We start from the raw sequence: 25,554 nt of genomic DNA, 5'->3' as shown, positions 1-25,554 counted from the left end.
ACATAACAGATACTTTGTCACTGCCACAGCTGGAGGTGGCCATTGCTGATTCAGTTCCTGATCATTTCAAGGAGTGTACAAAGAGCAAAGGGAAACCAATAAAGTACTAGTAGGTGGTGAATACACAGCTCTCTTAGTTTCATGTTTAATGGTTGTGCTGCAGCCTCCTTGGCCTGCTTCATTGGTGGGCACTGTACATGCTTACTTATGTATTTCAAAGGTCTCTGACTTTTCCTGACTTTTTGCAAATTATCAAATTTCAATCACTGTTAAATGCACTTGATTTTTCCCTGATCTTTGAGATAGAATATCCCTGATGTTCCCTAAATCATGAGAACCCTGTCTAAGCATGTTTTTCCAAGTATAGACTCAGTAGTTTTTTCGGAGATAATATAAATTAATCTACCATTAAATATTTTTAAGTGCAAAGCAAGCTTTGCTTCTATACAGGGTACATCAACTGAATCATGTGCTACTGGATTATGCTTGCAAGTGGTTACACTAAGTGAGAATTCACCCATGGCAAGGTTGTATCTTCATCAGTGGACAGAAAGAAGAGTAACATCTCATAAAGGACCTTCTCTCAACAAAAGAGTCCATCATGTCCTTGCTCCTGCATGAAGCTGCAGGAATCTGCTACTGGTGAAGTGAGTTGCTCATGCCACTGGCAATTGTGTTGCAGGTGTCATGTGCATCACCCCTTGCTCCATTTCAGTACAAAATGAATAGAAAATAATTACCTCCCATGTGTCATCCATTAACAACTTGAAGTTTGCATAGACACGTTTCTGGAATTCTTTCTTCTCATAACGTTCTTCTCCAAACTGTCCTCGTCTCTGTGCTTCTTCTGGACTAATGTCAAGGAATAACACTAAGTCTGGCTTTGGCAGGCCCACATCACTCTTCTTACACCACTCTAAAGGCATACCCTACAGGTGACAAGATGAATTATAATCAGTGAAGTGGTGGTGAAGGATGGTAGTTTTTAACTAAAAAGATTTTGTGGACATGAATGTGCTCCGAGCACAAATGTATGCAAACATGCTTAGACATCAAATAATAAGTGTGTGGGGTGATACTTTACCAATAAGAATAGACTTTCACTTGAAATTTATCACTTATACCCCAAAATACATCATATAAATTATTCATTTTACTTTATTTATTTCGCTTTGTTGTTGTCTTCTGCGTGAGCGAGGTAGTGCAAGGAAACAGATGAAAGAATGGCCCAACCCACCCACATACACATGAATATACATACACATCCACACACGCAAATATACATACCTATACATCTCAACGTATACATATACATACACACACACAGACATATACATATATACACATGTACATAATTCATACTGGCTGCCTTTATTCATTCCCATCGCCACCCCGCCACACATGAAATAAAAACCCCCTTCCCCCTCATGTGTGCGAGGTAGCACTAGGAAAAGACAACAAAGGGCACATTCGTTCACACTCACTCTCTAGCTGATTAAGTCTTAAGAAGCTGTATGCACTTGGACCAACCAAAGTCCAGTTTCTGCTTTAAGCAGACCCACATCATTTCTTTGGGCCCCAAAAGTTCTAAGGGTCCTCCATATGATCCTTATCTATACAAAAGCAGTAAAGAGTCTATCAAGTTTAACACTGTTTGTTTATCCTTCAAATTGATTATTTGCTTTGAAATGTCTGCACCAAGTAACCGTGTGTTCATCTGGTGGCAAGTATAGCTACTAGACACAAACATGAGGTTCAACTGATGCAAAACAGACCATTTTTCCCCTCATGTATTTAACTTTTATAATTCTTTCATTATCGGTAAGTTATGAACGGTGTAATTATATATTTACAGTGTAAACATGCTAGCTGATAGAATGATTATAATGTAAGTTAATTTTCTTGTAGCTTTCAGATATAATAGAGTCATTAAGTCCCTACTGGATACAACAGTGGTGCTCTATTTGGCACAGTAGGCATGGCCTAGGGGGGCTCATGCATATCATAAGTAAACTATTTTTTTTATTCTTTATTTTTAATTTTGCTTTGTCGCTGTCTCCCGCGTTTGCGAGGTAGCGCAAGGAAACAGACGAAAGAAATGGCCCAACCCACCCCCATACACATGTATATACATACACGTCCACACACACAAATATACATACCCATACATCTCAATGTACACATATATAGACACACACAGACACATACATATATACCCATGCACACAATTCACACTGTCTGCCTTTATTCATTCCCATCGCCACCTCGCCACACATGGAATAACATCCCCCTACCCCCTCATGTGTGCGAGGTAGCACTAGGAAAAGACAACAAAGGCCCCATTTGTTCACACTCAGTCTCTAGCTGTCATGCAATAATGCCCGAAACCACAGCTCCTTTTCCACATCCAGGCCCCACAGAACTTTCCATGGTTTACCCCAGACACTTCACATGCCTTGATTCAATCCATTGACAGCACGTCGACCCTGGTATACCACATCGATCCAATTCACTCTATTCCTTGCCCGCCTTTCACCCTCCTGCATGTTCAGGCCCCAACCACTCAAAATCTTTTTCACTCCATCTTTCCACCTCCAATTTGGTCTCCCACTTCTCCTCATTCCCTCCACCTCCGACACATAGAGCCTCTTGGTCAATCTTTCCTCACTCGTTCTCTCCATGTGCCCAAACCATTTCAAAACACCCTCTTCTGCTCTCTCAACCACGCTCTTTTTATTTCCACACATCTCTCTTACCCTTACATTACTTACTCGATCAAACCACCTCACACCACATATTGTCCTCAAACATATCATTTCCAGCACATCCACCCTCCTGCGCACAACTCTATCCATAGCCCACGCCTTACAACCATACAACATTGTTGGAACCACTATTCCTTCAAACATACCCATTTTTGCTTTCCGAGATAATGTTCTCGACTTCCACACATTCTTCAAGGCTCCCAGGATTTTCGCCTCCTCCCCCACCCTATGATTCACTTCCGCTTCCATGGTTCCATCTGCTGCCAGATCCACTCCCAGATATCTAAAACACTTTACTTCCTCCAGTTTTCCTCCATTCAAACTTACCTCCCAATTGACTTGACCCTCAACCCTACTGTACCTAATAACCTTGCTCTTATTCACATTTACTCTTAACTTTCTTCTTTCACACACTTTACCAAACTCAGTCACCAGCTTCTGCAGTTTCTCACATGAATCAGCTATCAGCGCTGTATCATCAGCGAACAACAACTAACTCACTTCCCAAGCTCTCTCATCCCCAACAGACTTCATACTTGCCCCTCTTTCCAAAACTCTTGCATTCACCTCCCTAACAACCCCAACCATAAACAAATTAAACAACCATGGAGACATCACACACCCCTGCCACAAACCTAAATTCACTGAGAACCAATCACTTTCCTCTCTTCCTACACGTACACATGCCTTACATCCTCGATAAAAACTTTTCACTGCTTCTAACAACTTGCCTCCCACACCATATATTCTTAGTACCTTCCACAGAGCATCTCTATCAACTCTATCATATGCCTTCTCCAGATCCATAAATGCTACATACAAATCCATTTGCTTTTCTAAGTATTTCTCACATACATTCTTCAAAGCAAACACCTGATCCACACATCCTCTACCACTTCTGAAACCACACTGCTCTTCCCCAATCTGATGCTCTGTACATGCCTTCACCCTCTCAATCAATACCCTCCCATATGATTTCCCAGGAATACTCAACAAACTTATACCTCTGTAATTTGAGCACTCACTCTTATCCCCTTTGCCTTTGTACAATGGCACTATGCACGCATTCCGCCAATCTTAAGGCACCTCACCATGAGTCATACATAAATTAAATAACCTTACCAACCAGTCAACAATAGTCACCCCTTTTTTATTAAATTCCACTGCAATACCATCCAAACCTGCTGCCTTGACAGCTTTCATCTTCCGCAAAGCTTTTACTACCTCTTCTCTGTTTACCAAATCATTTTCCCTAACCCTCTCACTTTGCACACCACCTCGACCAAAACACCCTATATCTGCCACTCTATCATCAAACACATTCAACAAACCTTCAAAATACTCACTCCATCTCCTTCTCACATCACCACTACTTGTATCACCTCCCAATTAGCCCCCTTCACTGAAGTTCCCATTTGCTCCCTTGTCTTACGCACTTTATTTACCTCCTTCCAGAGCATCTTTTTATTCTCCCTAAAATTTAATGATACTCTCTCACCCCAACTCTCATTTGCCCTCTTTTTCACCTGTTGCACCTTTCTCTTGACCTCCTGTCTCTTTCTTTTATACATCTCCCACTCATTTGCATTTTTTCCTTGCAAAAATCATCCAAATGCCTCTCTCTTCTCTTTCACTAATAATCTTACTTCTTCATCCCACCACTCACTACCCTTTCTAATCAACCCACCTCCCACTCTTCTCATGCCACAAGCATCTTTTGCGCAAGCCATCACTGCTTCCCTAAATACGTCCCCCCACTCCCCTCACCTCCTTTGTTCTCACCTTTTTCCATTCTGTACTCAGTCTCTCCTGGTACTTCCTCACACAAGTCTCCTTCTCAAGCTCACTTACTCTCACCACCCTCTTCACCCCAACATTCTCTCTTCTTTTCTGAAAACCCATACAAATCTTCACCTTCGCCTCCACAAGATAATGATCAGACATCCCTCCAGTTGCACCTCTCAGCACATTAACATCCAAAAGTCTCTCTTTCGCGCGCCTGTCAATTAACACGTAATCCAATAACGCTCTCTGGCCATCTCTCCTACTTACATACGTATACTTATGTATATCTTGCTTTTTAAACCAGGTATTTCCAATCACCGGTCCTTTTTCAGCACATAAATCTACAAGCTCTCCACCATTTCCATTTACAACACTGAACACCCCATGTATACCAATTATTCCCTCCACTGCCACATTACTCACCTTTGCATTCAAATCACCCATCACTATAACCCGGTCTTGTGCATCAAAACCACTAACACACTCATTCAGCTGCTCCCAAAACACTTGCCTCTCATGATCTTTCTTCTCATGCCCAGGTGCATATGCACCAATAATCACCCATCTCTCTCCATCAACTTTCAGTTTTACCCATATTAATCTAGAATTTACTTTCTTACATTCTATCACATACTCCCACAACTCCTGTTTCAGGAGTAGTGCTACTCCTTCCTTTGCTCTTGTCTTCTCACTAACCCCTGACTTTACTCCCAAGACATTCCCAAACCACTCTTCCCCTTTACCCTTAAGCTTCGTTTCACTCAGAGCCAAAACATCCAGGTTCCTTTCCTCAAACATACTACCTATCTCTCCTTTTTTCACATCTTGGTTACATCCACACACATTTAGACACCCTAATCTGAGCCTACGAGGAGGATGAGCACTCCCCGCATGACTCCTTCTTCTGTTTCCCATTTTAGAAAGTTAAAATACAAGGAGGGGAGGATTTCTTCCCCCCCCTCTCCCGTCCCCTCTAGTCGACTATATATCATTAAATATCATAATCACAGAAATTGATCTGAGCTTCTATTTATTCAATAGTAGTTAAGATACACAAACCAACTGATTTTTTTTCTCATAGAATGTTGAGGTGTCAAACTTAGGATATTCCATTATCACAGCAATACAGTACAAACAATTAGTCACTCCAGGATGAGACAGAGCTAGAGTCAGAATCACCATCCGCACCAGTTGTATTTTTGCTTTCCATGGGTGGAGCTGGGGCATTGGGATCATCTAGTAAGGAGGGACCTAGACCTTCACTTGACATCTTCATTCGAACAGCTGGCTCTGGAACACCCAACTTCAGCATGTTGAAGTACTGTACAAATCGAGGGTCTTGACTGATAGGTGTAGCTGTTGGCTCGGGTGCAGGTGTTTCATCGACTACATCCCTTCCCTCCTCTTCAGGAGCTGTGTTGCTGGCATCTACCTCTGCTGTGGATGATGGAGGTATAGTAGAACTGACTGGTATCTGGCTGGCTATGGTTTCCGTGTTCACGGCTTCCATTATGTTTGTTGCTACAGGCGCACTTTCAATGGTTGGTGCCACTACTCCTTCCAGCCCAATGAACTATAATCTATAAAATGTTTATAATAAGCACCTTTATAATCTTATCAGTACTCATACATCTGATAAAATATTTATTTTTTTATTTATTACACTTTGTCGCTGTCTCCCGCGTTAGCGAGGTAGTGCAAGGGCACAAACGAAAGAATGGCCCAAACCATCCACATACACATGTATATACATACACGTCCACACACGCACATAAACATACCTATACATCTCAACATATACATATATATACACACACAGACATATACACATATACACATGTACATAATTCATAGTCTACCCTTATTCATTCCCGTCGCCACCCCGCCACACATGAAATGACAACCCCCTTCCCCCACATGTGCGCAAGGTAGTGCTAGGAAAAGACAACAAAGGCCACATTCGTTCACACTTAACTCCATCTGTCTTACAAAAGTATACTTTTTTCATCTTTTGCCTTGGCAGCCTCCCTTCATCCTCCTATAGAAAAAACTAGTTCATTCTTGTGACAAACATGCAAAAGGAACTGACCAGTCTCTGACAATGACAGTTGGAGCCTTACCTCATCTACTTCCTATACAGTTTATTCAGTATCAAATCATCACAAAAATAGATATTTTTTTAACCCTACCACATGGATTTTCTTCAAATTTTGCATGTGTGTAACATTCAGCAGTGTAGTCAATCTTATACATTTTTTCAGAAAATATTCCTTATTTGGGTGTTACAGTCATTTCAGTTTCTGACCCATTCCTCCCAAAACTTGAGGCATTGAATGCTTAAAGTTTTCTGTTTTGTTAAAGTTGTTACATTAGTTTGGAAATGGATACGAAGGTCAGACTTTTGTCCCAGAGTACTTTTAACTGTGCACAATTCAAAAATAGCAATCAAAATAACCTGTCTTTTACATAAGGCAACTTATACTGATTCTCAGAACATACCCTAGAACTTCTTTCCAGCTTCAACGAGTGCCCCAAATCCATCTCTTAGCCCTGCTGGGAAGCCCTTGCAAACAAATAATCTTTACACTTTCATTCACTACAGAGGCTAATAGCTTCAGGGTAGAAAATTCAAGCTGGGTACATAAGTGCTTCTTGAGCAATTTCAAGTTTCAAATTTTGTAAATTCAGAATGTTTCATGTTATATTTGAGCTACCAGCATTTGCTTATTCATAAATATAACAGTTCATAAATATAATCATAGTCTACAGGTGTGATAATGACATGTGATGAAAGCTAACTCCAGGTTAGTTAACTCTTGTTTGATTCAATATACAATTTAATCACTACCAATACTTAACCTGGGCTTAGTTTGCATTCTGGAAACATCATCAGATATGTTACAAATTTCCACCTTATTTGTGAAATCATCATTGTGGTTTTTATATGTTATGTTTGTTAAATGTACTATTTAGTGCAGGTAGAAGTCGATAGGTAGTAACGGACCAGGGAGGTATATTATCAATAATACCTCCCTGAGTATCAAGAGGGTTAGAAATGGGTGCATGGTGAGCTGGGAACTTCAGTGGTTGTCAAGATGCAGTCCTGTGATCCAATTAGTTGTCTTTTCTTTCTGCCTCACCCACGCATGGACTCCTGGCATTCTGTCCACTAACATACGACCTCTCCTTGTCACAAGTAACACTTAGCAACACCTAACTCACAAAACTCATTCTTCATAACTGCAGATTTTCAAACAATGAGCATGATGCGCTAGCCTTGACTTTTAGCAAAATGGTGGGAGCAATAGTCATAAGTGGTAGGAAGGAACAACAGACAGGGGCAATGGGTATAAGTAGTAGGTAGGAACAATGCAGAGTGCTTTACGTAGAGGTAGTAGGTTGGAATATTAGGTTGACATATTAAAATACCATACTATTGTTGTCCTCTGCCAGTGGCCTGTTAACAATGACGCATTAAAGGCTAAAGCAGCACTGCAATTCACCAGTTATGGAGACTTTTGCTGTGACCACCCCCTTGAGGGAGTTACCGATGGAAATAGGCATCAGAGATATAGAAAAACAGTATTATTTTAAGGTTCTTCCAATTCTCTGATATATGATCAATGTCATATTTGTCCAACTGGTATAGCCTCCCAGGTTGCCCACCTGATTAATCAAGGTCAGTGCTTTCACTGTTCGCTTCCATAAAGAAATCAATGTTTTTTCAATGAATGACAAGATTCAGTGGCCTAGTTTGTAAATATACAGACATGTACATATTTACACATGCACATATTAATACTTGCTGTCTTCATCCATCCCGTCGCCACACCGCCATACATGAAATAGCATCCCTCTCCCCCCTCCAGCGAGGTAGCGCCAGGAACAGACAAAAAAGGCCACGCTCATTCACTCTCAGTCACGAGTTGTCATGTGTAATGTACTGAAACCACAGCTCCCTTTCCACATACAGACCCAACAGACCTTTCCACGGTTTACCCAGATGCTTCGCATGCCCTGGTTCAATCCATTGACAGCACATCAACCCCCGTATACCACATCGTTCCAATTCACTCCATTCCTTGCACAACTTTCACCCTCCTGTATTTTCAGGCCCCGATCGCTCAAAATCTTTCTCACCCCATCCTTCCACCTCCAATTTGGTCTGATTCTCCTAGTTCCCTCCAACTCTGACACTTATATCTTCTTAATCAATCTTTCCTCACTCATTCTCTCCATGTGTCCAAACCATTTCAACACACCCTCTTCTGCTCTCTCAACTACACTCTTTTTATTACCACATATCTCTCTTACCCTTTCATTTCTTAATCAATCAAACCACCTCACACCACATATTGTTCTCAGACATACATATATTATTTTTATCATTATCATTTTCTATTATACTTTGTCGCTGTCTCCCGCATTAGCAAAGTAGTGCAAGGAAACAGATGAAAGAATGGCCAAACCCACCCACACACACATGTATATACATAAACGCCCACACACGCACATATACATACCTATACATTTCAATGTATACATACATATACATACACAGACATATACATATATTCACAAGTACATATTTATACCTGCTGCCTTCATCCATTCCCGCACCCTGCCACACATGAAATGGCATCCCCTCCCCCCCATGTGCATGCGAGGTAGCACTAGAAAGACAACAAAGGCCACATTCGTTGACACTCAGATTCTAGCTGTCATGTGTAATGCACAAAAACCACAGTTCCCTTTCCACATCCAGGCCCCACAAAGCTTTCCATGGTTTATCCCAGATGCTTCACATGCCCTGGTTCATTCCACTGACAGCACATAGACCCCAATATACCACATCGTTCCAATTCACTTTATTCCTTACACGCCTTTCACCCTCCTGTATGTTCAGGCCCCAATGGCTCAAAATCTTTTTCAATCCATCCTTTCACCTCCAATTTCATCTCCCACTTCTCGTTCCCTCCACCTCTGATGCATATAGCCTCTTTGTCAATCTTTCCTCACTCATTCTCTCCATGTGACCAAACCATTTCAATACACCCTCTTCTGCTCTCTCAACCACACTTTTTATTACAACACATCTCTCTTACCCTTTCATTACTTACTCAATCAAACCACCTCACACCACATATTATCCTCAAACATCTCATTTCCAACACATCCACCCTCCTCTGCACAACTCTATCTATAGCCCATGCCTCACAACCATATAACTTTGTTGGAACCACTATTATTATACTTTGTCACTGTCTCCTGCGTTAGTGAGGTAGGGCAAGGAAACAGACAAAAGAATGGCCCAACCCACCTACATACACATGTATATACATACACATCCACACACGCACATATACATACCTATACATCTCAACGTATACATATATATATACACACAGACACATACATATATAGACCTGTACAAAATTCATACCATCTGCCCTTATTCATTCCCGTTACCACCCCACCAAACATGAAATAACAACCCCGTCCCCCCGCATGTGCACGAGGTAGTGCTAGGAAAAGACAAAAAAAGGCCACATTGGTTCGCACTCAGTCTCTAGCTGTCATGTATAATGCACTGAAACTACAGCTCCCTTTTCACATCCAGGCCCCACAGAACTTTTCATGGTTTACTCCAGATGCTTCACATGCCATGGTTCAATCCACTGACAGCATGTCAACCCCAGTGTACAACATCATTCCAATTCACTCTATTCCTTGCACCCTCCTGCATGTTCAGGCCCTGATCACTTAAAATCATTTTCACTCCATCTTTTCACCTCCAATTTGGTCTCCCACTTCTCCTCATTCCCTCCACCTCTGACACATATATCCTCTTTGTCAATCTTTCCTCACTCATTCTCTCCATGTGACCAAAACATTTCAAAACATCCTCTTCTGCTCTCTCAACCACACTCATTTTATTACCACACATCTCTCTTACCCTTTCATTACTTACTTGATCAAACCACCTCACACCACATATTGTCCTCAAACATCTCATTTCCAGCACATCCACCCTCCTGCGCACAACTCTATCTATAGCCCACACCTCACAACCATATATCATTGTTGGAACCACTATTCTTTCAAACATACCCATTTTTAATTTCTGAGATAACGTTATCGATTTCCATACATTCTTCAACGCTCCCAAAACGTTCGCCCCCTCCCCCACCCTATGATTCACTTCCGCTTCCATGGTTCCATCCGCTGCCAAATCCACTCCCAGATATCTAAAATACTTCACTTCCTCCACTTTTTCTCCATTCAACCTTACCTCCCAACTGACTTGTCCCTCAACCCTACTGTACCTAATAACCTTGCTCTAATTCAAATTTACTCTTGGCTTTCTTCTTTCACACACCTTACCAAAGTGAGTCACCAGCTTCTGCAGTTTCTCACATGAATCAGCCACCAGCACTGTATCATCAGCGAACAACAACTGACATTTCCCAAGCTATCCACAACAGACTGCATACTTACCCCTCTTTCCAAAACTCTTGCATTCATCTCCCTAACAACCTCATCCATAAACAAATTATACAACCATGGAGACATCATGCACCCCTGCCGCAAACCTACATTCACTGAGAACCAATTACTTTCCTCTCTTCCTACACGTAAACATGCCTTACATCCTCGATAAAAACTTTTCACTGCTTCTAACAACTTGCCTCCCACACCATATATTCTTAATACCTTCCACAGAGCATTTCTATCAACTCTATCATATACCTTCTCCAGATCAATAAATCCTACATACAAATCCATTTACTTTTCTAAGTATCTCTCACATACATTCTTCAAAGCAAACACCTGATCCACACATCCTCTACCACTTCTGAAACCACACTGCTCTTCCCCAATCTGATGCTCTGTACATGCCTTCACCCTCTCAATCAATATCCTCCCATATAATTTACCAGGAATACTGAAAACTTATACCTCTGTAATTTGAGCACTCACTTTTATCCCATTTGCCTTTGTACAATGGCACTATGCAAGCATTCCGCCTATCCTCAGGCATCCCACCATGAGTCATACATACATTAAATATCCATACCAATCAATCAACAATACAGTCACCCCCTTTTTTAATAAATTCCACTGCAATGCCATCCAAACCCGCTGCCTTGCTGGCTTTCATCTTCCGCAAAGCTTTTACTACCTCTTCTGTGTTTATCAAATCATTCTCCCTAACCCTCTCACTTTGCACACCATCTCGACCAAAACACCCTATATCTGCCACTCTATCAATAAACCTTCAAAATACTCACTCCATCTCCTTTTCACATCACCACTACTTGTTATCACCTCCCCATAAGCCCCCTTCACTGATGTTCCCATTTGTTCCCTTGTCTTACGCACTTTATTTACCTCCTTCCAAAACATCTTTTTATTCTCTCTAAAATTTGATGATACTCTCTCACCCCAAATTTCATTTGCCCCCTTTTTCACCTCTTGCACCTTTCTCTTGATCTCTTGCCTCTTTCTTTAATACATCTCTCACTCATTTGCATTATTTCCCTGCAAAAATCGTCCAAATGCCTCTCTCTTCTCTTTCACTAATAATCTTACTTCTTCATCCCAACACTCACTACCCATTCTAATCTGCCCACTTCCCACCCTTCTCATGCCACAAGCATCTTTTGCACAAGCCATCACTGCTTCCCTAAATACATCCCATTCCTCACCTACTCCCCTTACATCCTTTGTTCTCACCTTTTTCCATTCTGTATTCAGTTTCTCCTGGTACTTCCTCACACATGTCTCCTTCCCAAGCTCACTTACTCTCACCACTCTCTTCAACCCAACATTCTCTCTTCTTTTCTGAAAACCTCTACAAATCTTCACCTTCACCTCCACAAGATAATGATCAGACATCCCTCCAGTTGCACCACTCAGCACATTAACATCCAGAAGTCTCTCTTTCGCGTTCCTATCAATTAACACATAATCCAATAACTCTCTCTGGCCATCTCTCCTACTTACGTATGTATACCTCTTTATAAACCAGGTATTCCCAATCACCGGTCCTTTTTCAGCACATAAATCTACAAGCTCTTCACCATTTCCATTTACAACACTGAATACCCCATGTACACCAATTATTCCCTCAACTTCCACATTACTCACTTTTGCATTCAAATCACCATCACTATATCCTGGTCTCAAGCATCAAAACTACAACACACTCACTCAGCTGCTCCCAAAACACTTGCCTCTCATGATCTTTCTTCTCATGCCCAGGTGCATATGCACCAATAATCACTCATCTCTCTCCATCCACTTTCAGTTTTACCCATATCAATCTAGAGTTCTTTCTTACACTCTATCACATACTCCCACCACTCCTGTTTCAGGAGTAGTGTTACTCCTTCCCTTGCTATTGTCTTCTCACTAACCCCTGACTTTACTCCTAAGACATTCCCAAACCACTCTTCCCCTTTGCCCTTGAGCTTCGTTTAACTCAGAGCCAAAATATTCCTTTCCTCAAACATACAACCTATCTCTCCTTTTTTCTCATCGTGGGTACATCCACACACATTTAGACACCCCAATCTGAGCCTTCGAGGAGGATGAGCACTCCCCGCCTGACTCCTTCATCTGTATCTCCTTTTATAAAGTTAAAATACAAGGAGGGAAGGGTTTCTAGCCCCCGCTCCTGTCCCCTTTAGTCGCCTTCTATGACACATGGGGAATGCGTGGGAAGTATTCTTTCTCCCCTATCCCCAGGGATATATATATATTTATTTATTTATTTTCCTTTGCCGCTGTCTCCCGCGTTAGCGACGTAGCGCAAGCAAACAGACAAAAGAATGGCACAACCCACCCACATACACGTCCACACATGCAAATATACATACCTATACATCTCAACATATACATATATATATACACACAGACATATATATATATATATATATATATATATATATATATATATATATATATATGATGGAGAGTTGGGTGATTATTGGTGCATATCCACCTGGGCATGAGAAGAAAGATCATAAGAGGCAAGTGTTTTGGGAGCAGCTGAATGAGTGTGTTAGTGGTTTTGATGCACGAGACCGGGTTATAGTGATGGGTGATTTGAATGGGAAGGTGAGTAATGTGGCAGTTGAGGGAATAATTGGTATACATGGGGTGTTCAGTGTTGTAAATGGAAATGGTGAAGAGCTTGTAGATTTATGTGCTGAAAAAGGACTGGTGATTGGGAATACCTGGTTTAAAAAGCGAGATATACATAAGTATACATATGTAAGTAGGAGAGATGGCCAGAGAGCGTTATTGGATTACGTGTTAATTGACAGGTGCGCGAAAGAGAGACTTTTGGATGTTAATGTGCTGAGAGGTGCAACTGGAGGGATGTCTGATCATTATCTTGTGGAGGCTAAGGTGAAGATTTGTATGGGTTTTCAGAAAAGAAGAGTGAATGTTGGGGTGAAGAGGGTGGTGAGAGTAAGTGAGCTTGGGAAGGAGACTTGTGTGAGGAAGTACCAGGAGACTGAGTACAGAATGGAAAAATGTGAGAACAATGGAAGTAAGGGGAGTGGGGGAAGAATGGGATGTATTTAGGAAATCAGTGATGGATTGCGCAAAAGATGCTAGTGGCATGAGAAGAGTGGGAGGTGGGTTGATTAGAAAGGGTAGTGAGTGGTGGGATGAAGAAGTAAGATTATTAGTGAAAGAGAGGAGAGAGGCATTTGGACGATTTTTGCAGGGAAAAAATGCAATTGAGTGGGAGATGTATAAAAGAAAGAGACAGGAGGTCAAGAGAAAGGTGCAAGAGGTGAAAAAGAGAGCAAACGAGAGTTGGGGTGAGAGAGTATCATTAAATTTTAGGAAGAATAAAAAGATGTTCTGGAAGGAGGTAAATAAAGTGCGTAAGACAAGGGAGCAAATGGGAACTTCAGTGAAGGGCGCAAATGGGGAGGTGATAACAAGTAGTGGTGATGTGAGGAGATGGAGTGAGTATTTTGAAGGTTTGTTGAATGTGTTTGATGATAGAGTGGCAGATATAGGGTGTTTTGGTCGAGGTGGTGTGCAAAGTGAGAGGGTTAGGGAAAATGATTTGGTAAACAGAGAAGAGGTAGTAAAAGCTTTGCGGAAGATGAAAGTCGGCAAGGCAGCAGGTTTGGATGGTATTGCAGTGGAATTCATTAAAAAAGGGGTGACTGTATTGTTGACTGGTTGGTAAGGTTATTTAATGTATGTATGACTCATGGTGAGGTGCCTGAGGATTGGCGGAATGCGTGCATAGTGCCATTGTACAAAGGCAAAGGGGATAAGAGTGAGTGCTCAAATTACAGAGGTATAAGTTTGTTGAGTATTCCTGGCAAATTATATGGGAGGGTATTGATTGAGAGGGTGAAGGCATGTACAGAGCACAGAAGTGGTAGAGGATGTGTGGATCAGGTGTTTGCTTTGAAGAATGTATGTGAGAAATACTTAGAAAAGCAAATGGATTTGTATGTAGCATTTATGGATCTGGAGAAGGCATATGATAGAGTTGATAGAGATGCTCTGTGGAAGGTATTAAGAATATATGGTGTGGGAGGCAAGTTATTAGAAGCAGTGAAAAGTTTTTATCGAGGATGTAAGGCATGTGTACGTGTAGGAAGAGAGGAAAGTGATTGGTTCTCAGTGAATGTAGGTTTGCGGCAGGGGTGTGTGATGTCTCCATTGGGAGTGGACTTCGATAGTGAATGGGACCAGGGAAGTAGAAGTGAGTCATAGGGTGCAAGAGCGGGTGAATGTTCTGGAAGTACTAAAGGATATGTGAAAAAAGAGAATGCTATCTGGGAGGTTTTGCAAAAATGGGTGTCTGAAGGAATAGTAGTCCCAAAAATGCATGGCATGGGCTACAGATAAGTTTGCGTGGATGAGGGAGGATGTGTTGCAAATGAAGTGTTTGAGGACTTTAAGTGTGTGAGGTGGTTTCATCAAATAAGTAATGTAAGGATAAGAGATGTGTGGCAATAATAGGAGTATGGCTGAGAGGGGAGAAGAGCATGTTGAAATGGTTTGGACATATGGAGGGAAAGTGTGAAGAAAGGTTGACAAAGTGACAACGAGGAGGGAACAAGGAGCACCAAGAGAACGAAATGGAGATGGAAGAATGGAATGAAAAATATTCTAAGTGATCAGGGCCTGAACATACAGGAATATGAAAGGCATGCATGGGATTGAGCGAATTCAGGCAATGTGGTATACAGGGGTTGCCGAGCTTTAAATGGGTTAAACCAAAGAACATCAATAAAGGAAACATCCTACACATTCCAAGGAGCCACAAATAACAGGTGGCCTGGCTACCTAGGAGTCAGCCAGTGGGATAATGACATCATTGCCAGGTGGGGGCTGCTGACTCACAGGTAGCTGACTTACAGTGAGCTAGGCCATGACTGCTAAATGGGTGGATAGCGAAGGGTGAAGGTTTACTACCCTTACTAGAAGGCAGGGGATTAAAGAATTCAGACCCTGAGATAAAGAGAACTCTCAGCTCACATGAGACTAAACCTAGAAAGAACCCTATATCAAAAAAGTACTACTTTCATTTGCATCTTGGATTATCTTCCTTCTCCATACAAATCCAAACTCTTTAAACCATGATTCTAACTCTAGTGGTCACGTCCCATATTAAAATATCATCTTTAATAGTAAAACCCATCTGCCCCAGACCTGTACTCTTCAGTACACTTGAAATTTTCTCAACTCATTTTCTTTAATTCCTTACCTCTTTGGCAGCAGAGAAAGCAACACCTGAGAAGGCATAGCGATCAATAATCACATTGGTTCCTTCTTTTAAATTTGACATTATTTTGGGTAACAACTCCCACCTGGAAAAGTAACGAGCATAAACAAATTACAACCTTAACTAAAATATTTTGTTATCATTGAGCATAAACAAATTACAACCTTAACTAAAATCTTTTGTTATCATTGCTATATACCAAAATAGCTTTCATGATACAGAGTATATTTGTAGTTTAAAATGAATAAACTGAAAGGGGATAGTCTGAATAATACTAACAGAGGCAAGCTGTGAGAGAAAAAAATTTCCATGACCTGAATGGGAGCAGTCTATGAGGAAAAAGCTTTCATGAAAAAGAGAGAAAAAAGAGCAAACTGAAGGGTGTGCTAAACAATAAACCTTGAGTGATGGCAACCATCAAAGAGGACTGGTTTGTCCAATGTTTTTGAATGGAAGTGAATAGGTGCTGCAGGGACAAAATAATTTTTCATGGCTCTTCTTGATAAAATGTTTTTGTCAACTTACTAACTACTAACTAAACAGACATCAGTGAAAGTGATTTTTTCCATTAAACATAATCACTTAGAATCATTTACATTAAGGATCATCGTGTTATCATTTAATTCATGCATCTTCACTGGAAGAGGATACTGTTGCCCCTCCTTCAGCAATAATTTTTGGCACCTCTGGAAGTCCTAAGTCATTCAGGAGGGCCTTGCTAATATTCAGAGGAGTTCAAGTGATATCATGGAGAAATAATTTGATGGCGTTTGGCACCCTATCTTGCCTGAAAATGGTACACAAATTTTTGGCCCCCCTGAATCATGAGAAGGAAGAAAAAGGCACTAATCAATCTTTCCATCCCTTGCGCACAGCTCTTATAATTTTGTTTGATATATAGTATATTCCAAGGTAATATTGTTGTCTGTGGTTCTTATGGAGGTGAGATTCAGGGAGAAATAGAGGTATGGCTTAAGGAAGAATGAAAAGATAAAAATATTGGCAAGGGAGGAAGTGAATCAAAAAGAATGCAAGGAATAGTATGAAAGAAGGGTGACAGAAGATATAGATGAAACTGCAGTAAATGTACTTATGTGTGAATGAGATGTTTTAAAATGTTTACAGAAACTGTCATAGATTGCAGAATTTGTAGCTGGATACAAGGTTGTGAAATATAAGGACAAAAAAGGAAATGCACAGTATACGGATAAGATTAGAAATGTTTTGGATGAGAAGAAAAATGCTAGCTTACTCTAACCACTCTCTTCTCCCCAACATTATCTCTTTTTTTTGAAAACCTGTACAAATCTTCACCTTTGCCTCCACAAGAGAGTGATCAGACATCCCTCCAGCTGCCCCTCTCAACACAGTAACATCCAAAAGTCTCTCTTTTACATGCCTATCAATTAACACATACTACCTCTGACGATCTCTCCAACTCACATAAGTATAGTTATGTATAACTTTTATAAACCAGGTATTCCCAATCACCGGTCCTTTTTCAGCACATAAATCTACAAGCTCTTCACCATTTCCATTTACAACACTGAATACCCCATGTACACCAATATTCCCTCAACTTCCACATTACTCACTTTTGCATTCAAATCACCATCACTATATCCTGGTCTCAAGCATCAAAACTACAACACACTCACTCAGCTGCTCCCAAAACACTTGCCTCTCATGATCTTTCTTCTCATGCCCAGGTGCATATGCACCAATAATCACTCATCTCTCTCCATCCACTTTCAGTTTTACCCATATCAATCTAGAGTTCTTTCTTACACTCTATCACATACTCCCACCACTCCTGTTTCAGGAGTAGTGTTACTCCTTCCCTTGCTATTGTCTTCTCACTAACCCCTGACTTTACTCCTAAGACATCCCAAACCACTCTTCCCCTTTGCCCTTGAGCTTCGTTTAACTCAGAGCCAAAATATTCCTTTCCTCAAACATACAACCTATCTCTCCTTTTTTTCTCATCGTGGGTACATCCACACACATTTAGACACCCCAATCTGAGCCTTCGAGGAGGATGAGCACTCCCCGCCTGACTCCTTCATCTGTATCTCCTTTTATAAAGTTAAAATACAAGGAGGGAAGGGTTTCTAGCCCCCGCTCCTGTCCCCTTTAGTCGCCTTCTATGACACATGGGGAATGCGTGGGAAGTATTCTTTCTCCCCTATCCCCAGGGATATATATATATTTATTTATTTATTTTCCTTTGCCGCTGTCTCCGCGTTAGCGACGTAGCGCAAGCAAACAGACAAAAGAATGGCACAACCCACCCACATACACGTCCACACATGCAAATATACATACCTATACATCTCAACATATACATATATATATACACACAGACATATATATATATATATATATATATATATATATATATATATATATATATGATGGAGAGTTGGGTGATTATTGGTGCATATCCACCTGGGCATGAGAAGAAAGATCATGAAGAGGCAAGTGTTTTGGGAGCAGCTGAATGAGTGTGTTAGTGGTTTTGATGCACGAGACCGGGTTATAGTGATGGGTGATTTGAATGGGAAGGTGAGTAATGTGGCAGTTGAGGGAATAATTGGTATACATGGGGTGTTCAGTGTTGTAAATGGAAATGGTGAAGAGCTTGTAGATTTATGTGCTGAAAAAGGACTGGTGATTGGGAATACCTGGTTTAAAAAGCGAGATATACATAAGTATACATATGTAAGTAGGAGAGATGGCCAGAGAGCGTTATTGGATTACGTGTTAATTGACAGGTGCGCGAAAGAGAGACTTTTGGATGTTAATGTGCTGAGAGGTGCAACTGGAGGGATGTCTGATCATTATCTTGTGGAGGCTAAGGTGAAGATTTGTATGGGTTTTCAGAAAAGAAGAGTGAATGTTGGGGTGAAGAGGGTGGTGAGAGTAAGTGAGCTTGGGAAGGAGACTTGTGTGAGGAAGTACCAGGAGACTGAGTACAGAATGGAAAAATGTGAGAACAATGGAAGTAAGGGGAGTGGGGGAAGAATGGGATGTATTTAGGAAATCAGTGATGGATTGCGCAAAAGATGCTAGTGGCATGAGAAGAGTGGGAGGTGGGTTGATTAGAAAGGGTAGTGAGTGGTGGGATGAAGAAGTAAGATTATTAGTGAAAGAGAGGAGAGAGGCATTTGGACGATTTTTGCAGGGAAAAAATGCAATTGAGTGGGAGATGTATAAAAGAAAGAGACAGGAGGTCAAGAGAAAGGTGCAAGAGGTGAAAAAGAGAGCAAACGAGAGTTGGGGTGAGAGAGTATCATTAAATTTTAGGAGAATAAAAAGATGTTCTGGAAGGAGGTAAATAAAGTGCGTAAGACAAGGGAGCAAATGGGAACTTCAGTGAAGGGCGCAAATGGGGAGGTGATAACAAGTAGTGGTGATGTGAGGAGATGGAGTGAGTATTTGAAGGTTTGTTGAATGTGTTTGATGATAGAGTGGCAGATATAGGGTGTTTTGGTCGAGGTGGTGTGCAAAGTGAGAGGGTTAGGGAAAATGATTTGGTAAACAGAGAAGAGGTAGTAAAAGCTTTGCGGAAGATGAAAGTCGGCAAGGCAGCAGGTTTGGATGGTATTGCAGTGGAATTCATTAAAAAAGGGGTGACTGTATTGTTGACTGGTTGGTAAGGTTATTTAATGTATGTATGACTCATGGTGAGGTGCCTGAGGATTGGCGGAATGCGTGCATAGTGCCATTGTACAAAGGCAAAGGGGATAAGAGTGAGTGCTCAAATTACAGAGGTATAAGTTTGTTGAGTATTCCTGGCAAATTATATGGGAGGGTATTGATTGAGAGGGTGAAGGCATGTACAGAGCACAGAAGTGGTAGAGGATGTGTGGATCAGGTGTTTGCTTTGAAGAATGTATGTGAGAAATACTTAGAAAAGCAAATGGATTTGTATGTAGCATTTATGGATCTGGAGAAGGCATATGATAGAGTTGATAGAGATGCTCTGTGGAAGGTATTAAGAATATATGGTGTGGGAGGCAAGTTATTAGAAGCAGTGAAAAGTTTTTATCGAGGATGTAAGGCATGTGTACGTGTAGGAAGAGAGGAAAGTGATTGGTTCTCAGTGAATGTAGGTTTGCGGCAGGGGTGTGTGATGTCTCCATTGGGAGTGGACTTCGATAGTGAATGGGACCAGGGAAGTAGAAGTGAGTCATAGGGTGCAAGAGCGGGTGAATGTTCTGGAAGTACTAAAGGATATGTGAAAAAAGAGAATGCTATCTGGGAGGTTTTGCAAAAATGGGTGTCTGAAGGAATAGTAGTCCCAAAAATGCATGGCATGGGCTACAGATAAGTTTGCGTGGATGAGGGAGGATGTGTTGCAAATGAAGTGTTTGAGGACTTTAAGTGTGTGAGGTGGTTTCATCAAATAAGTAATGTAAGGATAAGAGATGTGTGGCAATAATAGGAGTATGGCTGAGAGGGGAGAAGAGCATGTTGAAATGGTTTGGACATATGGAGGGAAAGTGTGAAGAAAGGTTGACAAAGTGACAACGAGGAGGGAACAAGGAGCACCAAGAGAACGAAATGGAGATGGAAGAATGGAATGAAAAATATTCTAAGTGATCAGGGCCTGAACATACAGGAATATGAAAGGCATGCATGGGATTGAGCGAATTCAGGCAATGTGGTATACAGGGGTTGCCGAGCTTTAAATGGGTTAAACCAAAGAACATCAATAAAGGAAACATCCTACACATTCCAAGGAGCCACAAATAACAGGTGGCCTGGCTACCTAGGAGTCAGCCAGTGGGATAATGACATCATTGCCAGGTGGGGGCTGCTGACTCGCAGGTAGCTGACTTACAGTGAGCTAGGCCATGACTGCTAAATGGGTGGATAGCGAAGGGTGAAGGTTTACTACCCTTACTAGAAGGCAGGGGATTAAAGAATTCAGACCCTGAGATAAAGAGAACTCTCAGCTCACATGAGACTAAACCTAGAAAGAACCCTATATCAAAAAAGTACTACTTTCATTTGCATCTTGGATTATCTTCCTTCTCCATACAAATCCAAACTCTTTAAACCATGATTCTAACTCTAGTGGTCAACGTCCCATATTAAAATATCATCTTTAATAGTAAAACCCATCTGCCCCAGACCTGTACTCTTCAGTACACTTGAAATTTTCTCAACTCATTTTCTTTAATTCCTTACCTCTTTGGCAGCAGAGAAAGCAACACCTGAGAAGGCATAGCGATCAATAATCACATTGGTTCCTTCTTTTAAATTTGACATTATTTTAGGTAACAACTCCCACCTGGAAAAGTAACGAGCATAAACAAATTACAACCTTAACTAAAATATTTTGTTATCATTGAGCATAAACAAATTACAACCTTAACTAAAATCTTTTGTTATCATTGCTATATACCAAAATAGCTTTCATGATACAGAGTATATTTGTAGTTTAAAATGAATAAACTGAAAGGGGATAGTCTGAATAATACTAACAGAGGCAAGCTGTGAGAGAAAAAAATTTCCATGACCTGAATGGGAGCAGTCTATGAGGAAAAAGCTTTCATGAAAAAGAGAGAAAAAAGAGCAAACTGAAGGGTGTGCTAAACAATAAACCTTGAGTGATGGCAACCATCAAAGAGGACTGGTTTGTCCAATGTTTTTGAATGGAAGTGAATAGGTGCTGCAGGGACAAAATAATTTTTCATGGCTCTTCTTGATAAAATGTTTTTGTCAACTTACTAACTACTAACTAAACAGACATCAGTGAAAGTGATTTTTTCCATTAAACATAATCACTTAGAATCATTTACATTAAGGATCATCGTGTTATCATTTAATTCATGCATCTTCACTGGAAGAGGATACTGTTGCCCCTCCTTCAGCAATAATTTTTGGCACCTCTGGAAGTCCTAAGTCATTCAGGAGGGCCTTGCTAATATTCAGAGGAGTTCAAGTGATATCATGGAGAAATAATTTGATGGCGTTTGGCACCCTATCTTGCCTGAAAATGGTACACAAATTTTTGGCCCCCCTGAATCATGAGAAGGAAGAAAAAGGCACTAATCAATCTTTCCATCCCTTGCGCACAGCTCTTATAATTTTGTTTGATATATAGTATATTCCAAGGTAATATTGTTGTCTGTGGTTCTTATGGAGGTGAGATTCAGGGAGAAATAGAGGTATGGCTTAAGGAAGAATGAAAAGATAAAAATATTGGCAAGGGAGGAAGTGAATCAAAAAGAATGCAAGGAATAGTATGAAAGAAGGGTGACAGAAGATATAGATGAAACTGCAGTAAATGTACTTATGTGTGAATGAGATGTTTTAAAATGTTTACAGAAACTGTCATAGATTGCAGAATTTGTAGCTGGATACAAGGTTGTGAAATATAAGGACAAAAAAGGAAATGCACAGTATACGGATAAGATTAGAAATGTTTTGGATGAGAAGAAAAATGCTAGCTTACTCTAACCACTCTCTTCTCCCCAACATTATCTCTTTTTTTTTGAAAACCTGTACAAATCTTCACCTTTGCCTCCACAAGAGAGTGATCAGACATCCCTCCAGCTGCCCCTCTCAACACAGTAACATCCAAAAGTCTCTCTTTTACATGCCTATCAATTAACACATACTACCTCTGACGATCTCTCCAACTCACATAAGTATAGTTATGTATAACTTTTTAAACCAGGTATTCCCAATCACCAGTATTATTTCAGCACACAAATCCACAAGCTCTTCACCATTTTCATTCAAAACACAATAATCCATGTGCAGCAAGTATACCCTCAACTGCCAAATTACTCACCTTCACATTTAAATCACCCATTACTAATACTTAGTCTCAAGCATCAAAGCTGCTCCCAAAACACTTGCCTCTCACGATCTTTCTTCTCATGACCAGGTGCATAAGCACCAATAATCGCCCATCTCTCTCGATCCACTTTCAGTTTTACCCACATCAGTCTAGAATTTACTTTCTTACACTATCACACACTTCCACAACTCATGCTTCAGGAGGAGTGCTACTCCTCCCTTAGCTCTTGTCCTCTCACCAACCCCTGACTTTACTCCTAAGACTTTCCCAAACCATTCTTCCCCTTTACCCTTGAGGTTTGTTTCACTCAGAGCCAGAACATCTAGGTTTCTTTCCTTAAACATACTACCTACCTTTCCTTTCCCCTCATGTAAGCTTAAGCCACACACATTCAGACACCCAAATCTGAGTCTTTGAGAGGGATGAGCACTCCCTGCTTGACTCCTGTTCCCCTTTTAGAAAATGAAATACGAGGGGAGGGTTTCCAGCCCCTTGTTCCTACCCCTTTAGTTGCCTTCTTCAACACACATTGCGTACGTGGGACGTATTCTTTCTCCCCAATCACCAGGGATGTGTAGGAAATGAAATGTGAGAGGACAATATATCATGTGGGGCAGTTTGATCGACCAAGTAATGTAAAGGCACGAGAGATGTGTGGAAATAAATGGAGTGTGGTTGAGAGAGCAGATGAGGGTGTGTTGAAATGGTTTGGACATATGGAGAGAATGAGTCACGAAAGATTGACAAAGAGGATATATGTGTCTGAGGTGGAGGGAACGAGGAGAAGTGGTAGACCAAATTGGAGGTGGAAGGATGGAGTGAAAAAGATTTTGAGCAATCGGGGCCTAAACATACAGGAGGGTGAGAGATGTGCAAGGAATAGAGGGAATTGGAATGATGTGGTATACCAGGGTTGATGTGCTGTCAATGGATTGACCCAGGGCATGTAAAGCGACTGGGGTAAACCATGGAAAAGTCAGTGGGGCAAGGATGTAGAAAGGGAGATAAGGAGCTGTGGTTTTGGTACATTACACATGACAGCTAGAGACTGAGCGTAAATGAGTGTGGCCTTTTTTGTCTGTTTTCCTGGCACCACATTGCTGAAGCAGGGAGTGGCAGTGCTGTTTCCTGTGGAGGAGAGTAATGACAGGAATGGATGAAGGCAAGCAAGTATGAATATGTACATGTGTATATATGTATATGTCCATGTATGTGTATGTATATGGTCATATATATATGTATGTATATGTGTGTGTATGGGCATTTATGTATATGTGTACATGAGTGGGTGGGCCATTCTTCGTATGTTTCCTGGTGCTACCTCACTGACACTGCGTGTGTGTATATGTGTTTGGGGGGACTCTTTACTATGTGGTGGGGTAGCGACAGGAATGGATGAAGGCAGCAAGTATGAATATATACATGTGTATATATGTATGTGTCTATGTATGTATATGTATGTATACGTTGATATGTATATGTACGTATATGTGTGGGAGGTGGGCAGATTAGAAATAGTAGTGAGTGGTGGGATGAAGAAGTAAGATTATTAGTGAAAGAGAAGAGAGAGGCATTTGGACGATTTTTGCAGGAAAATAATGCAAATGACTGTGAGATGTATAAAAGAAAGAGACAGGGGGTCAAGAGAAAGGTGCAAGAGGTGAAAAAGAGGGCAAATGAGAGTTGGGGTGAGAGAGTTTCATTAAATTTTAGGGAGAATAAAAAGATGTTTTGGAAGGAGGTAAATAAAGTGCGTAAGACAAGGGAACAAATGGGAACTTCAGTGAAGGGGGCTCATGGGGAGGTGATAACAAGTAATGGTGATGTGAGAAGGAGATGGAGTGAGTATTTTGAAGGTTTGTTGAAAGTGTTTGATGATAGAGTGGCAGATATAGGGTGTTTTGGTCGAGGTGGTGTGCAAAGTGAGAGGGTTAGGGAGAATGATTTGGTAAACAGAGAAGAGGTAGTAAAAGCGTTGTGGAAGATGAAAGCCAGCAAGGCAACGGGTTTGGATGGTATTGCAGTGGAATTTATTAAAAAAGGGGGAGACTGTATTGTTGACTGGTTGGTAAGGTTATTTAATGTATGTATGACTCATGGTAAGGTGCCTGAGGATTGGTGGAATGTTTACATAGTGCCATTGTACAAAGGCAAAGGGGATAAAAGAGAGTGCTCAAATTACAGAGGTATAAGTTAGTTGAGTATTACTGGGAAATTATATGGGAGGGTATTGATTGAGAGGGTGAAGGTATGTACAGAGCATCAGATTGGGGAAGAGCAGTGTGGTTTCAGAAGTGGTAGAGGATGTGTGGATCAGGTGTTTGCTTTGAAGAATGTATGTGAGAAATACTTAGAAAAGCAAATGGATTTGTATGTAGCATTTATGGATCTGGAGAAGGCATATGATAGAGTTG

At 41.0% G+C, this 25,554-nt stretch overlaps 1 protein-coding gene across 3 annotated transcripts in view; it reads right to left on the bottom strand.

Annotated features, from left to right (window-relative positions):
- LOC139762020 (thymidylate kinase) overlaps window positions 1-25,554 on the bottom strand; it is a 114,039-nt gene that overhangs the window by 17,678 nt on the left and 70,807 nt on the right. For all 3 annotated transcript variants that reach the window (XM_071686802.1, XM_071686804.1, XM_071686811.1), the window contains exons 4-5: window positions 16,306-16,408; window positions 741-929 (exon numbers count right to left, since the gene is read on the bottom strand). In XM_071686802.1, the coding sequence (XP_071542903.1) occupies window positions 741-929; window positions 16,306-16,408 (292 nt within the window). The remainder of the gene's footprint in view (window positions 1-740; window positions 930-16,305; window positions 16,409-25,554) is intronic.

The sequence above is a fragment of the Panulirus ornatus genome, chromosome 3 (assembly GCF_036320965.1).
Source record: "Panulirus ornatus isolate Po-2019 chromosome 3, ASM3632096v1, whole genome shotgun sequence".
Lineage (NCBI taxonomy): Eukaryota > Metazoa > Arthropoda > Malacostraca > Decapoda > Palinuridae > Panulirus > Panulirus ornatus.
This window is presented reverse-complemented; position numbering and strand designations above follow the sequence as displayed.